This window comes from Salmo salar, chromosome 14, assembly GCF_965601325.2.
Source record: "Salmo salar chromosome 14, fSalSal1, whole genome shotgun sequence".
Taxonomy (NCBI): Eukaryota; Metazoa; Chordata; class Actinopteri; order Salmoniformes; family Salmonidae; genus Salmo; species Salmo salar.
In genome coordinates, this window is record NC_138304.1 from 13,196,131 (window position 1) to 13,213,479 (window position 17,349).

Sequence of the window (17,349 nt, forward strand, 5' to 3'; positions counted from 1 at the left end):
TGAATTTACTTGTATTGAGTGGACGTAGATGAAAGCTGTCTCCTCTAAGGAGGGTATTCTTGTCCGTAGGTTTCCTATAGAAATTTGTAGGGGGTGGTTTTGTCCTTAATAACCATCACATCAAGAAAACGGATTTGTGATAGGTCATTGTTAATGGTGAAATTAAGGGGTTAATTTACAGAGTTTAGATAAGCATGGAATTCCAAAAGTTCTTGGAATTCAACGAAGGCCTACGAGTCGAAACGTTGTTATAAATAAATATCACCTGGGGAGCATGATGCAGCACTGTGCGGCGTTTTCCGTTCTGCCTCCAACTCCTGCGGAAAGTACCTGGATGTGCGTATGTTCTTCAGCTTTACTACTCAGAACCTGAACATTATCTCCCCTTTCTATACAGGTACGTCCAGCCATCTGGAAAACGTCATAATCCTCAATCGTATAGTTGTCATCCTGGATGGCTTGCTATGACTGATGGATAGGGAAAGAGAGAGAGGAAAAAAAGAGCGATGGAACGGGGGTTAGGTTGGTTTGTCCTTTACTAACCTCGTCCCCAAACTATTGCCCGCACATAGGCAATACCGAGAATCCGTGCCTGGGGAGGAAGTCTGGTGCGTGAGACAAGTTATTTTACACAACGCTCGAGTGGAACTCATTTGCCAGAGGGGGGTTTTAAGAGTCATGATTTACACATCTCTGGACAACATCGCTAAACACTCCTGTGAGGGGGAAAATGCCTCTTGCACTGAGATGCAGTGTCTTAGATCCTAAATTAACAAGGAAGGAATGGTAAAATCATCCCTCAATTATTGTAATCGTTTCATAAATCTACAAAGGATCTACAGGCATATTTCCATTGTAAAGTATTAATCGATTTAATTAATTAGGGGAATTTTTACATTTCAATTATCGGAGATTGAATAAATCGCATGTGTTTTTGCTGCGTTTACTCTGATGCTTGCCGTCGATTTAATGTCACAAGTCAAAATTAGCACAAAACCAAATATTTTTTATACCTAACCAAGATAGACCACAGCTTGTCGTTTCCAATGGGAACAAATTAGTCTTAGTGGGCAGAACAAGCCCGCGCTAGCGATATACTATTGGTGCGTTCTAGTGACATCTATATATTTCCATTAGGGAACGCCTACTCTGTGAAGGGCGCGTGTGCAATAACTCACTTCGCCTTTGCACTCCTAAACAGCGCAATGTAATAAAACATTTTTTGCAAAGGGTGAAGTCTAAAAAACTGTCCGTTCTGTTCATAACAGATTTTAGTTTTGGGAACAGAAAACTGTATTGAGATCAAATGTTTAGTTGATGAGAAGATTTGCAGAATGTCGGCCAAAATCCATCTCGTTCCATCTTCTCCCACTGCCCGCCAGTGGACTTCCTCTCACTACCATATTTGGTAGTAAGTAGAAACGCCAACCGGATGCTTCACATTTATACATCCAGAGAAATATCTATATCATTGTTCTATCTGTGACAAAACATTTTACCAGCATGGAGAACGAGCCACGAAAAAGAGTCGCTCGCTCTTCAAAACCAGGCAAAAGGGGTTTGTTTTTATAAGATAATACCGGTCTGATGATAACATTGTGTTTAGATGTTGTTGGGTCTCTGTGGGTCCTCAAAAAGTGATGGAAACGAAGCTATCGTTCTTTCAACTAACCTTACGGTTGTGTTTACGTAGCTCTAGCTAACTTAGCTAGCAAGCTTCATATGCAACCATAGCATAACGTTAACTGGCTAACGTTACTTTTATGGGCAAATTACAGTATACAGCTAACTTCCTTATATGAGCGCTGACACCTAATTTCACTTATTTGACAGATGGGAAGAGTGTCAAAGAAGCACAGACCGCTGCAGAGGAAGCAAGAAGGTATTTAACGTTAGCCTTGGTACCAGTCTCTTATGCTAGTTACAGTGCCTTCAGAAAGTATTCATACCGCTTGACTTATTCCACATTTTGTTGTGTTACAGCCTAAATTCAAAATTGATTCAATATTTTTTTTCCTCAATCATCTACACACAATACTGCATAATGACAAAGTCAAAACATGTTTTTTGGACATTTTGTCAATTGTTTGAAAATTAAATATAGAAATATCTCATGTACATAAGTATTCCCACCCCTGAGTCAATACACGTTAGAATCACCTTTGGCAACGATTACAGCTGTGAGTCTTACTGGGTAAGTCTCTAAGAGCTTTGCACACCTGGATTGTATGATATTTGCACATTATTCTTTTAAAAATTGTTCAAGCTCTGTCAAGTTGGTTGTTGATAAACAGCTATTTTCAAGCAGATTTATGTAAACTGTAAGTAGGCCACTGAAGGACATTCAATGTCATCTTGGTAAGCATTCCAGCGTATATTTGGCCTTGTGTTTTACGTTAATGTCATGCTGGAAGGTGACTTTGTCTCCCAGTGTCTGCTAGAAAGCAGACTGAACCAGGTTTTCCTTTAGGATTTTGCCTGTGTTTAGCACTATTGTGTTTCTCCTTATTTATTTTTTTACATTTTACCCCTTTTTCTCCCCAAATTTCATGATATCCAATTGTCCCATCGCTGCAACTTCCCCTATGGACTCGGGAGAGGCGAAGGTCGAGAGCCATGCGTCCTCCGCAACATGACCCCGCCAAGCCGCACTGCTTCTTGACACACTAATCGTTTAACCCAGAAGCCAGCCGCACCAATGTGTTGGAGGACACACCGTCCAGCTGGCGACCAAAGTCAGCTTGCAGGTGCCCGGCCCGTCTTAGACCACTGCGCCACTCAGGGGGCCGTTTGTCCTTATTTTGAATTGAAGCTATACAGAGTTGGTTACAATTCCAATTTTATCCTCCCAGAAGAGGCAGCATCTGTATTACAGCAAATAATATGGCTAAACTCCAATATACTGATAGAGGATAAACCAATTGTCTTGGAGAAAATGTATAAGAAAGATATCAGGTTTATGAATGACATTGGAAACAACGAGGGTAGAATTATGTCATGCAACCAATTAATTCAGGTGTATGGAAATGTATGCTCAATACAAAATTATCACCAACTCATCGCTGCCACAAAAATGGAAAAGGCAATTACTTAAAAAAGGAATTAATTAAGTTTGTCTGCCACCAATCATTTTTTTTAAATAAACGGCTTAAAATGACTAATATAAATCATACAATGTATCAGTTTCACTTACGGTCAAGAGGGTTAATAACTATGCCACATAAAATTCAAGATAGTTGTCCCAATACCATGGCATCGGGTTTATGAACTGATATACAAAGCAACAACTGATGAATCAATTCACTCTTCAATTTAAGCTATTATATAACATGTTCACTACAAAAATAATGCTCAGTGTATGGGGTGTTCAACAGTCATTCCGGTGCAGAGTCTGACTTGTGGAACCAGAATCAATAGAGCATCTCTTTGTACTGTTCATCGCTGCCTTGTTTTTGGAGTCAGGTCCAGGAATGGTTGTTGTGCCATAATATCGGGGGGGGGGGGGGGGCGTGTGAGTACTTTCTGAAGACACTGTACAACCACGCCTTGTCATGCCAAACAATTTGGCAATATGACACGGAGTACAAGGAGTGGAATGTTAGCACAAAACGGGTCTGGATTTCAGGCTAATATGACATCAGTGGTTCCCAAACATATGAAGGTTGCTGTTGTCTTCACATTTTTGGGGTTGAATGCCATTACCAATGTTGCTGGACTCCCATTTGTGAGCAGTGTTTGTCCCTGATCTGGTCACACCCCCATGCGTCTCTCTGACTTGTGGCGCTGACCGGGTAGAACCCCTGTCTCCCTAACCCCAGGAGAGAGGCAGTGAGGGAAACCCTGAGAGAGAAGCTGGATCTGGAGAAGAGGGCTCTGCAGGTGGTGGAGCGTCTCTTGGAGGACAGCGTAGCAGACGACTTCCTGGTTGACTGTGTGAGTACCGTAGAGGTCAATACACTGTCTACCTCTATGGTCAATACTGCAGGGCGATCCGTGGGTAAGATGGCGACTGCAAATGGATGATGCACGCAGAGTTGGAGCGGTCCCAGTCTTGTGAATTCTAAGAGGATCTGTGACCTCATGGAAATATTCACCGTCCATAGATATCAGTTGATGGAGGAGCACGGCGTTGTTATTTTGAGGTGGCGTGGGGGGTATCTGCCATGTGTTCATGATGTTTCTTTCAATGTCCTTGATTTGCAGGCAAGGTTGATCACTGCTGCCAATTACAAAGACACAGTTGAGGAGAGGTCCATTGTGAAGCTGTGCGGTTATCCTGTCTGTTCAAACAAACTGGGCAAGGTAAGGTTTTGTGTATTTCTAAAGGGCTTTACCTTTTTAACCTGTCTTCCAGTTCATGATTGGTCAAAACTAACTTATTCAGGTATTTGTTAAATTTTTTTTTACTAGCTCTCCACTCAACAGTTCAAAATTTCCACCAAAACCAATAAAGTCTATGACATCACGGAACGCAAGGTAAGTGCTCAGTCAGACACAGAGTCAGATACTTTGCTGTGTGGTGCCCAGCACCGCGAAAGAACGTGACTGACGTAAGACCGAAACGGTGCCCTTTCCCCCTCTGACCCAGAGTTTCTGCAGTAACTTCTGCTACAAAGCCTCCAAGTCTTTTCAGCTGCAGATATCAAAGAGCCCTCTGTGGCTGAGGCAGCACGAGAGGTAAGCCTGCACTGTTTTACTTCAGCATATATATATATATATATATATACTGCTCAAAAAAATAAAGGGAACACTTAAACAACACATCCTAGATCTGAATGAAAGAAATAATCTTATTAAATACTTTTTTCTTTACATAGTTGAATGTGCTGACAACAAAATCACACAAAAATAATCAATGGAAATCCAATATATCAACCCATGGAGGTCTGGATTTGGAGTCACACTCAAAATTAAAGTGGAAAACCACACTACAGGCTGATCCAACTTTGATGTAATGTCCTTAAAACAAGTCAAAATGAGGCTCAGTAGTGTGTGTGGCCTCCACGTGCCTGTATGACCTCCCTACAATGCCTGGGCATGCTCCTGATGAGGTGGCGGATGGTCTCCTGAGGGATCTCCTCCCAGACCTGGACTAAAGCATCCGCCAACTCCTGGACAGTCTGTGGTGCAACGTGGCGTTGGTGGATGGAGCGAGACATGATGTCCCAGATGTGCTCAATTGGATTCAGGTCTGGGGAACGGGCGGGCCAGTCCATAGCATCAATGCCTTCCTCTTGCAGGAACTGCTGACACACTCCAGCCACATGAGGTCTAGCATTGTCTTGCATTAGGAGGAACCCAGGGCCAACCGCACCAGCATATGGTCTCACAAGGGGTCTGAGGATCTCATCTCGGTACCTAATGGCAGTCAGGCTACCTCTGGCGAGCACATGGAGGGCTGTGCGGCCCCCCAAAGAAATGCCACCCCACACCATGACTGACCCACCACCAAACCGGTCATACTGGAGGATGTTGCAGGCAGCAGAACGTTCTCCACGGCGTCTCCAGACTCTGTCACGTGCTCAGTGTGAACCTGCTTTCATCTGTGAAGAGCACAGGGCGCCAGTGGCGAATTTGCCAATCTTGGTGTTCTCTGGCAAATGCCAAACGTCCTGCACGGTGTTGGGCTGTAAGCACAACCCCCACCTGTGGACGTCGGGCCCTCATACCACCCTCATGGAGTCTGTTTCTGACCGTTTGAGCAGACACATGCACATTTGTGGCCTGCTGGAGGTCATTTTGCAGGGCTCTGGCAGTGCTCCTCCTGCTCCTCCTTGCACAAAGGCGGAGGTAGCGGTCCTGCTGCTGGGTTGTTGCCCTCCTACGGCCTCCTCCATGTCTCCTGATGTACTGGCCTGTCTCCTGGTAGAGCCTCCATGCTCTGGACACTACGCTGACAGACACAGCAAACCTTCTGGCCACAGCTCGCATTGATGTGCCATCCTGGATGAGCTGCACTACCTGAGCCACTTGTGTGGGTTGTAGACTCCGTCTCATGCTACCACTAGAGTGAAAGCACCCCCAGCATTCAAAAGTGACCAAAACATCAGCCAGGAAGCATAGGAACTGAGAAGTGGTCTGTGGTCACCACCTGCAGAACCACTCCTTTATTGGGGGTGTCTTGGTAATTGCCTATAATTTCCACCTGTTGTCTATTCCATTTGCACAACAGCATGTGACATTTATTGTCAATCAGAGTTGCTTCCTAAGTGGACAGTTTGATTTCACAGAAGTGTGATTGACTTGGAGTTACATTGTGTTGTTTAAGTGTTCCCTTTATTTTTTTGAGCAGTGTATATATAATCTCAGTGCTGAGGTAGGCAGCCATTTTTCTTTACGTCCAAATTTGACCTAAATGTTAACTCCTCGTCATTTGCAGCCCCCCAGATGTGAAATTAATGAAGAAAGGAGATGGGTATGTACATAACTTTTTCCAACAATGTCATTCAGTCTGGATGAATTGATACGATGTGGAGCTGTCATTCAACTGATTAGGAGGTTTGGATGGATGGATAGGTATTGATCCATTTATCAAATCCATTCCTCAATCGTTTACGGCATAAAAATTCAATAATTCGCAGACTGTGAACATCAAAAAAAAATGTAACTACGGAACCATGGATATATCGATTGAGTGATTTGCTTGACTGACTGACTTCCTTCCCCCGGATTCCCTCCCCCTCTGTTTAGCGGTAGCACCGGAGAGGAGGTGAGGCTGGCTGAGAGGCGTCTCAGAGAGGACGATGTGGAGAACCCCCTTCCCTTGGACTCCGTGTCCCCAGAGGACCCCAGGCGCTCCGCTACAGCCGGCAACAGCGACGACAGCGACGCAGAACATGACTTTGTCTCAAGCGTGGTCTCCCAGCGACGGGGACCCACGGTGCACTGGGGCGATCTGCCCAAGCGTACCGCCGAAGGGGAGGGTAGGGAACCTGGAGAGGGGGAGGACCGGGAGAGAAGGTCGGGAGGGAAGGACACAACGGTGCCCAAGCAAATACAAACAAACGAGGCGGAAGACGAGGAGGAGAATACAGAAGGATCACAGAAAGCACAAAGGAGGCCAAGCAATGGCACAGATGGACACCAACAGCACACCACAGATACGAACCACCAGAGTGAGCAGCAATCTTTCCTGGGAGAGAGAGGGTCGCCAGAGGGCCAGTCTATGGAGGAAGCCGCAGAGCTATTGAGCCAAGTTACAATACAGGATCGAGCCACAGCTACGTCTCCTGCACTAACAGCCTGCAGTGTACAGAATCAAGACCCAGCTCCAAAACCCAGTCCACAGGGGGACCCAGCACAGCCCACCCAGCCTGGCATCAACATCACCCAGGTGGGCATGAGCAGAAGGGGAGCCCAGGGGCTCCGGGGGCTCCTCAAGGGCCACGAAGCCGGGACTAAACCTGTCTCAGTCCGGCTGAACCTTCTAGAAGGCCTAAGGAGGACCTTCACTGAATGGATGACTGAGGAGACTATGAAGTTCCTATATGGCCCAGACCACTTTAGTAAAACACTGATAGAAACAAATGAGGAGGAGGAGGAGGAGCTAGATGAAGATGACTTGGAGGACATTGTGGAGGGTGGTGGGGGGGGGGGTGAGACTGACTCCCAAGGGGGTCCAGGAAGGCCCTCGGCCCCGGCCCCAGACTACGACATCCTACGCAGGGAGACAGAGGAGATGGGGCTGAGGGTGAGGGAGTTCTACAAAGGGACGGAGGAAGTCCAGCGGGTGTCAGGGAAACAACATGCCAGAGGCGGAGACTCAGAGGTGAGTGGGGGAGGAGTGTATTGTAGCAACTGCCAGTGTCCAGATGGGGGCACTCTGTATAAGCATTGGAGAGATGTGACATGAAACTATCTCCTGTCGCTCTGTCCCTGTCTGTTGCTCTGTCCCTGTCTGTTGCTCTGTCCCTGTCTCTCTCTCTGTGTCTGTGTCTCTCTCTCTGTGTGTGTGTGTGTCTCTCTCTGTGTCTGTCTCTGTGTCTCTTTCTCTCTGTCTGTCTCTCTCTGTGTCTCTCTCACTCACTCATTGTCTGTATTCCTATCCTCCTCTCCAGAACCAGGGTGGGGCGCTCCCGTTGGTTGACTCCCATGCCCAGCACCTCATCCAGAAACGGATTACGGTGGAGAAGCTCACTAAAGGGTGTGTGTGTGTGTGTGTCTATGTAAACACTGCAACGGTTTTCAAAGTGCAAAGAACTGGGTTTCTGCGACGAAAATATGGTCACCGATGTGCTGACAATTGACAAAATAGAATTTAACTTAGCGTCTCAGCATATGAAGAAAGTAAACAAAGTTGTTCTGTCTGTTTCTCTTTGCGGTCCGAAGCCTGAGAGACATCGTGGGCCCTCTGCGTCTCACCATGACTGACGTCTCCAGTGACCTCAACAGGCTGGTCAGAACCTTCAGGTTAGTGTGACCTTTTAACACACCTTCTACAACGTCCCCAGACTGCGTCTGGGAGACTGGAACGTTGTACAGTCAATATTTTACCTGGGCCTGTATTCATAAACAAAGTAGAAGTGCTGATCTAGGATCAGTTTTGCTCTTTTAGATCATAATGAATAAGATGACACGGACTGGAAGGGGGGGGGGGGAGGCTGTTCCTAGATCAGCACTCCTACTATGAGACACTGTGAATACGGTATTTATGGAGAAGTTATGTGGTATCAAGGCTTCCACGAACTGCGTGGACCTTCTGGGGAGCCCCAAATGGGCCAGAAGTGAACTCTGCTCTTGTCGTGGGCACTAACTAGGGTCTGATTGGCTGATTTTTACGTGCTGTCAACAGGAAGCGGCGATTGGCAGAGTGCTATTTGACTTCCTGTAGCTCAGTTTTTTTTAATAGCGTACCACTTGTCACACCTCCAGTGAGAGGCCTGTTTCCAGGAATTCACCACTAGCTCCTGAGTCCTGCTGGAACGGCCCCCTGAGCTCCAACAACAAACTGTCATATCAAACAACTAGAATTGTTTTGTCTGTATGATTTTGTCTCCCACATATGGTTGGACTTTATGGTGATTTGGACTGCCAAGTTGAAGGAAAGGCCAGATATTTCGACTTGTTTTTATTTACATTTTTATGGAGAATCATAGTATTGTCAGGCCTAATGGCAGCACTCATTTCTCTCAGCTTGTAAAAACTACTTTTTTTACTATAGTGTCTCTCTCTTTATTTCCATGGCAGATTTACAAACACCAACATCATCCACAAAGGCCCAGAGTGGACCCTGATTGCGGTGGTGCTCCTCCATTTGTAAGTGCACCTTCCCGTGTGCGTGTGTCCTGTTGCAGGAACAGCTGGAGAGCCTAGGCCTCTGTAGGATCAGTACAGAGGAAACCAGGGAGAGAGGAAAAAATCCCTGGAGGAACACCCTCTCAACAAACTCTACCTAGAGGGATTTATCTCTGTGTGTGTGTGTCCAGGCTGCACTGCAGAGAAGTGTGTGTGTGTGTGTTCTTTTGGATGTCCTCTTTGATAGAGCTCAAACAAAGTGGAAGTCAACCTGTAAAAAAAGTATGGTTTCATTTATCAACATATGCATACAATGTGTACATTATTCTGAAAAACGCATACACAGGCCCTCATAGATGCAGCAATGCAAAGGTTTATGTGTGTGTGTGTGCGCATGTGTGTTTATGGTGGCCTTTGATATATATATATATATCACACACACACTGCGGTATACATTATATGGCACTCTGGTTTGTGTGTGTGTGGGATCTACAGTGTTTGCGTTCCCTTGCGTTGTTTGCCCTGTGCCAGATGGTGTGTGTGCGCCCCGTCCCCGGGCAGGGCGTGAGCCTAGCAGGCGCTATGTGGGACAGTTCCATGCTGCTCCGGTTTGTGTACACACAGACGCCTCTCTGCCTTACCTCATCCACCTGATTGCCCCCCCCACTCCAGATCCGTGATGCAACACAGCCAGGGACGACGACACACACACACAGGCAGGCCCTGGGAATGTCTTGGGGGGGGGGGGGCACTGCCGTCTTGACCTAATATTACCTGATCTACTAATGTGGTCTTGATCCAGTCCTGTAGTCGCTGACTAGTAAAGCAAGACGCCCTATCGAGTAAGACGCTGACGAAACGGACTAGTTGGAAGTGGCGCTGCTCTCAGGCGCAGTTTGGTTTCGACTGACTCAAAATGTCTGTTACTTAGCCCTGAGCATTAAGACGTGGTCGTAATAAGACACCTACGAGAGAGACTCTTAAGAACACGTTTTACGTTGCGTTATAAGCTCATCGTAAAGCATCATACCTGTTCACAAGGCAATGCGGTGAATTTCCAGTCGCTCCCAAATCCTGGTCAGTGTGCCCTTAAACCTTTAAAAAACATGTGCATTTCGCTGTTGGATGAGATTTCTGTAAATGGTCACGTTAGCCGTACTGCCATCTGAACGTCTTGTACTTATTACTTCTTTACTTCAGAGGCCTTTGTTTCGTTTTTTTCCTGACCGTGTTTGTTTTGCAGGTTATCAGAGGTGTCCCCGGTGGTGCGGGAGGCCCTGGAGAGGCCGGCCTCAGTCGATTACCTCTCTACTCTGATGCAGGAGCTCCCACTGCTGGACCGGGACCTGCAGAGCCTGCTCCAGCTACTCAGAACCGCAGAGCTCTGTCCACACGCGCACAAAGAGAAACGGCAGACAAATCAATGAAAGTCTATTCTTCTTCTGGACAACATTTTCCCCTATTATAAGAGTTGCGGTGGAAGGGAGACGTCAGTCCCCGTTATCCTTTTTTATTTGTTTTGCTTGCTTTTTCGGTTTTGTTGATTTCGATTTGATTGATTGTGTTCTATTTTTTGAGAATTAAGAGTCAAATAATGACTCATCTTCTCTCGGGAAATGTAAAGTGCTTGATGTGGTTGTAGTTCTCTGAAATGAAGACCGTGTAGGCATACCGTATCACTGAATAGGCTTGTTTTCAAACAGAAATTCTTACACTTGTGCATCGTTGAGTGAATCTGTGGATACAGTGAATCTGTTGAAGCTGTAAATGTCTAAATCAAATCTTTAAAGTTACAAGCCTCCAATGTTGAACCCTGTGCCTCTATACAACCAAATAAAATCACACTCAGGTTTCCCACTTTGTCTAAAAACGTCATGTTTCTCCCAACTTCCTTAACATGAAGTTTATGGCAGTGTAATCTCATTTTTTCCAAGTGTGTTAACAAAGCGTGTGTCTGATTTTAATATTTGGTTTGGACCAGGTAGCTTGCACGAATGGGAAATTAACGTGAATCATTTTATTTGATTCAAACATTTTAGGATCATACAGATATAGCCAAGTAGTTCTTAAGCATTTTGCTTGTAGGCCTTGAGTAAAATATGTTCATTTTGCTGGCATGAGTTTTTCTTTTCTTTTTCTCTGGTTCATTTCAAGAATGTGGTGAAGGTGGTGCAGTGGAATTGTTTAAAACTGTATCAACTCACTGACAGGCATACTATTCATTAAGAATATGTCATTTTAACATGTTTGGTTTAGATTCCTGCACTTTTGAACTTAAGCCCTTCTATGTTTTACAAAAGATAAGGGGCCATTAAAATGTGTATTGGATTTTGTTACACACTAAAAATGATAGTGACAGTGTTATAATTTAAGCTGGAATAGAATAGGCATTGATTAATATGACATTTTCACAAATAGCCTACTAAGCATTAAATTGCTGAGTAGTATTGCATTTAATTGTTTTCTTCTGCTAGGGAAGAAAACAAAAATGATTAAGCACAAATATATACAGGCCTAGTTGGGCATCACAACCAATACTTCTAAATCATGTATTTTGTGTTGTGTGAAATGTTAAAGACAATTTGGCCTATTAACAATACAAGTATTGCATAAATGTATTTTGAAATTGACAATTGCATATAATATTAAAATACATTTGTTAATCCTTTGTGACGACCGTCGTAATGAGGAGACCAAGGTGCAATGTGGTGAGTGCTTATGTTCAAAATGTATTTTAACTCAGAACACTAAATCAAAACAATGGAAAACGAACGTCACGTTCTGCAGGCTATACTAAGCTGTACAAAAACAAGATCCCACACTGAAGGAGGGGAAAAGGGCTGCCTAAGTAGGATTCCCAATCAGAGACAACGATAGACAGCTGCCTCTGATTGGAAACCATACTAGGCCAATCAAAGAAAAAGACAACATAGAAATATAACACATAGAATGCCCACCCCACACCCTGACCTAACAAAATAGAGAAATAAAACATCTCTCTCAGGTCAGGGCGGGTGCGGGCGGTTGCCAGAGGCTCCGGGCTGCAGACCGTCGTCGGAGGCTCCGGACTGCGGACCGTCCCAGGGGGTTCCGGACTGGGGACCGTCGCTGCAGGCTCCGCGCCATGGATCATCACTGCAGGCTCCGCGCCATGGATCACCACTGGAGGCTTTGTGCCATGGATCATCACTGGAGGCTTCGTGCCATGGATCATCCCTACAGGCTTCGTGCCATGGATCATCCCTACAGGCTTCGTGCCATGGATCATCCCTACAGGCTCCGGGCCATGGATTATCACTGGAGGCTTCGTGCCATGGATCATCACTACAGGCTCCGGGACATGGATCATCACTACAGGCTCCGGGCCATGGATCATCACTACAGGCTCCGGGCCATGGATCATCACTACAGGCTCCGGGCCATGGATCATCACTACAGGCTCCAGGCCATGGATCATATCTACAGGCTCCAGGCCATGGATCATCCCTACAGGCTCCGGGCCATGGATCATCCCTACAGGCTCCGGGCCATGGATCATCCCTACAGGCTCCGGGCCATGGATCATCACTACAGGCTCCGGGCCATGGATCATCAGTACAGGCTCCGGGCCATGGATCATCCCTACAGGCTCCGGGTCATGGATCATCCCTACAGGCTCCGGGTCATGGATCATCACTGGAGGCTTCGTGCCATGGATCATCACTGGAGGCTTCGGACCATGGATCAACACTGGAGGCTTCTTACGTGGAGCCGGAACAGGTCTCACCGCACTGGAGACCGGGTGCGCAGAGTAGGTACAGGGTATACTGTGCTGTCGAGGCGCACTGGAGGTCTGGAGCTTATGGCTGGCACAACCCGTCCTGGCTGGATGCTTACTCTAGTCCGGCAAGGGCGGGAAGCTGGCACATGACGAGCTGGGCTGTGCAGGCGCACTGGCGACACAGTGCGTAGAACTGGCGCAGGATATACTGAGCCGTGGAGGCGCACTGGAGGTCTGGAGCTTATGGCTGGCACAACCCGTCCTGGCTGGATCTCCCCCGTAGCCCGGCAAGCGCGGGGTGTTGGAACAGGCCGCACTGGTTTGTGCTGGCGAACTGGGAGTACCGTGCGTAGAGCTGGCGCAGGATAACCTGGGCCGAAGAGACGCACCGGAGACCAGGAACGCTGAGCCGGCACAATCCTTCCTGGCTGAATGCCAACTCTAGGACGGCCACTGCGGGGAGCTGAGCTTGCACAGAGCACACCGGGCTGTGGCTGCACACTGGAGACACCGTGCGCATTACCGCATAACCCGGTGCCTGACCAGTCCTACTCTCCCCACGGTAAGCACGGGGAGTTGGCTCAGGTCTCCACCCTGACTCTGCCAATCTCCCCGTGTGCCCCCCCCAAAAAGAATGTTTGGGGCTGCCTCTCGTGCTTGCCTCATGGTTGGTATAGTGCCTCGTAATATCGCCGCTCCTCTCTCGCTGCCTCAATCTCCTCCCTCGGACGGTGATACTCCCCAGCCTGACTCCAGGGTCCTTTCCTGTCCAGAATCTCCTCCCATGTCCACTGGTCCATACCACGCTGCTTGGTCTTATTGTGTTGGGATCTTCTGTGACGACCGTCGTAATGAGGAGACCAAGGTGCAGCGTGGTGAGTGCTTATGTTCAAAATTTATTTTAACTCAGAACACTAAATCAAAACAATGGAAAACGAACGTCACGTTCTGCAGGCTATACTAAGCTGTACAAAAACAAGATCCCACACTGAAGGAGGGGAAAAGGGCTGCCTAAGTAGGATTCCCAATCAGAGACAACGATAGACAGCTGCCTCTGATTAGAAACCATACTAGGCCAATCAAAGAAAAAGACAACATAGAAATATAACACATAGAATCCCCACCCCACACCCTGACCTAACAAAATAGAGAAATAAAACGTCTCTCTCAGGTCAGGGCGTGACATCCTTCCTCTGAAATTTGACATATTTACTTCCATATTAGCTATTTTCTTCTCAATCCTCCAGCACAATTTTTGCTGTTCACAGTTTTTCATTTAAATCCATGTTGTGTATCCTTGTGCCTCCTCAGATCCACTTTCCGTTGGAATCCCTTGACGCAGAGGTCGCAGCAGAACGGTTTATAGCCCGTGTGCTTGCGTGTGTGCGTGATGAGGTTGGAGCTCTGACTGAAGGCCTTCCCGCATACCTGGCACTTGTGCGGTTTCTCACCTGATAATGTAAACAAACAAGTTGCGTTATGAAAGTGTCCATTTGAGTTCTCCATATTGAAGTGTTGTGACTGTTTTCGTGCGTAATTATACGTGTCCATCTGAGCTCTCCATATTGATGTTCTCTAATTTTTCTCTTAATTGTCTGACTTAGAAACGTAATATGTTAACTTACTTTTTGTTTGGTTGACCACTTTTGAATAATTGGCTAATACAAAACCGTGTATATCATTTATTTTTTATAATTAACGTATTTTTTTTGTGGTGGGAGTGTAATCTCTCACCTGTATGGATGAAGGTGTGTTTCTTCATGTCCGACTTCTGATGGAATCTCTTACCGCAGTACTGACAGGGGTATGGGCGCGTGTCCGAGTGGATGAGCAGGTGCGTGGACAGCGTGGACGATCGCTTGAAGCTTTTGCAACAGATTTTGCAGTCGAAGCTCCTCTCCTGAGAATCCGGTAAAATGTGAGAAAGTCAAGTATATGAGAGTGTGACTTGTTGCCATCTACAATTTAGGATTTCGTTCACTTTTTTGGCAAATACGGAGGCATTTGAGCCCTAATTACCTGTGAGTGAACGGCTTTATGTTGTTCCAAGCTCACTGCGTGCCCAAATGTTTTCCAACACATTCCACAGGTGAATGGTCGTGCTCCGCTGTGCGACCGACGGGCGTGAACTTCCAAACCGTGCGGTGTCGAGAAGACCTTTTGGAGAAGATGAAAGCGATCATAGTTAATAGCCGAAAGTGTTTATTAGTGGAAACCATCTCATTCAAATCGAACAATTGACCTTAGTATGCATTATGGTGGAGGATTATGGATAGGCTTACCTTGCAACACTTGATGCATTTGTACGATCTGCTTGGTTCTATACGGGAACAGATGAGATCGGATTTAGACTTGATTTCAGAGACCTTGAGGTCCGAGTATAATTGGTCGGCGTCCCACATTTTATAGGTAGGGAACACCGTAGACCCAAAGTCCCGGTAAAATCCTGTGTGCGGGCCCCGCTGTGCGTAAATAGGGGATTTGGAGGCACCATCCTCGGATCCATCGATACCCATCTGTGTGTCAGGCTCCAGAGTTGTGGAGAGATTGTGTTGGTATGTTCGCTGCACAAGGTGCCTGAGCTTGGAGCCAGAGTAGGTAGTCCAGGCATAAGGGCGGAATGGAATGGCGAAAGGGTGAGCGTTGTCTAGTGACGGAGTGAAACATTGTTCCGAATCTGGAAAACATTTGGACTATATGAGTCGTCACGTTTCCAAATACTGTTTACAAAAATAGCCAATAATGACTTAATAATACACCCTTTTAATATGCAGGTAAAACCCCATAGGACAGGATGAAAAGTGATACATATGAAAAGCTGAGGCACAGTCTCAAATAATCATGTTTGGAGATGCATTGCGCATATGCGTAATGGTGACCAAGGACAGAGCAAAGATAGACATCACAACAAACTGTAAATACAGACCTTGTGATGCAGATGGAGATGGAGGGCGCCAGTAGCAGTCATAGTCCGGGAAGCGGTCGCACACGTTGCCCTCGCAGCTCAGCGGGGAGGTGGAGAACATGTCAGCCGTGCGCACTAGATAGGATTCGGGGGAGAGCTTGCCATGGTTATGAGCATCCTGGGCGTCACAGCTCCCCTCAGCCTGCGGTTTGCGCTCTAGTCTCAGAGAAAGCAAAGATTAGCACTTAATTCAAGCTCATAATATCCGTCTCACTAGCGGTTCTGTAACAACAATTTTGGACCCCCTTGTGGCCCCCCTAAATGTGGAGTATGAAATAATTTTGACTTAACTAATTTTTGCTATCGTTCTTTTTTTACATCCGTTATTAGACAGTGGCAACGATGATGATTATGAACATGGTCTTTTGCCTGCAATGCAGTGAAGAAAACGATATGACAACAATAACGTCTAATGTAACTGGCCCCTCTAACAGCACAACTGGCCCCAGCTTGGCCCCCCCAGTTGAAATGGTCTAGAACCGCCACTGATCCGTCTCAGATTTATATTGTATTTGTGAATTCTAAAGTGAAACATAATACATTCCACGCGAATTTAGCGAAATGAGAAACGTATCATTACAGGTAGGTTTTTAAAACAAACGTAGGCTAATTCTTCCTTGTGTGCGTAAAGGCTAATGGATAACAATTACGCAATACATTTATTCAAAGCACTGCAGCATCATAAATGGACGCACCTGCGCATATAAGGGATACATTAGTATCCAGTCTTATGTACTCATCATCCAGGTATCGGGGTTGGTGGTAGCTATGTGCCCGTTTACTCTTCACCAAAAATGACCTCGGCATGGTTACTATTCGCTGCGTGACTCTCAAGGTCCCTGGTCACTTGTGATGAAATCCTCTCCGTCCACACCGCCTATTTTATCTCCGGAAAGATTTAAACACCATTGGTTGAAAAGGCACCTGCGCGTTTACAAGGTTTTGTGAGCATGTGAGGCAGGTGGCCAATGGGACCACTGCCCCCCACGCTCTCCGTTTCTGATTGTAAACCACAACTTATTATATTTTCTAAAATATCATTTAGAGAACATATAGTTGTTTCCTTTAATGGCAGGTGCCATTTGCGTTATTTCAGAATCAGATGACATGTTTATATTTGGTTTATATTTTACCGTGGTTGACGGGTTAAAATGGGTATAAACTTACTGGAACTTTCCCTTGACTAGGCTATAATGTGGAATATTTAGACTATTTGTGATTTTTAAGCCCCCAACCCTCCCTTCCTCATGGCCCATGCAACAAGGCCCATGTCGATGTAAACGGATCCTGCGGTACCTCCTCTCCCTGTCCCCCTCCATGTAGCAGCCTGCAAATGCGGACATGAGGTATCCCTTACAAGAGCCTTTGTCAGTTAACGTGCTGGCTCATT

General features: G+C 46.3%; 2 protein-coding genes across 2 annotated transcripts; one reads left to right on the forward strand and one right to left on the reverse strand.

Moving 5' to 3' along the window:
- Positions 1-1,424: 1,424 nt before the first annotated feature.
- Positions 1,425-11,091, forward strand: rpap2 (RNA polymerase II associated protein 2). The gene is made up of 12 exons (XM_014139912.3): positions 1,425-1,558; positions 1,834-1,882; positions 3,819-3,933; positions 4,204-4,302; positions 4,411-4,476; positions 4,589-4,677; positions 6,380-6,415; positions 6,691-7,768; positions 8,058-8,143; positions 8,329-8,409; positions 9,187-9,255; positions 10,478-11,091. Exons 1-12 carry the CDS (start codon positions 1,504-1,506, stop codon positions 10,659-10,661), a joined length of 2,007 nt encoding a protein of 668 aa, XP_013995387.2. The 5' UTR covers positions 1,425-1,503; the 3' UTR covers positions 10,662-11,091.
- A 3,175-nt stretch (positions 11,092-14,266) lies between these two features.
- On the reverse strand, positions 14,267-16,766 carry LOC106569026 (zinc finger protein Gfi-1). The gene is made up of 6 exons (XM_014139955.3): positions 16,655-16,766; positions 15,921-16,115; positions 15,277-15,671; positions 15,014-15,151; positions 14,729-14,894; positions 14,267-14,445 (listed from the first exon to the last, which is right to left on the reverse strand). The coding sequence occupies exons 1-6, from the start codon at positions 16,764-16,766 to the stop codon at positions 14,267-14,269; spliced, it is 1,185 nt and encodes a 394-aa protein (XP_013995430.1).
- Positions 16,767-17,349: the final 583 nt, after the last annotated feature.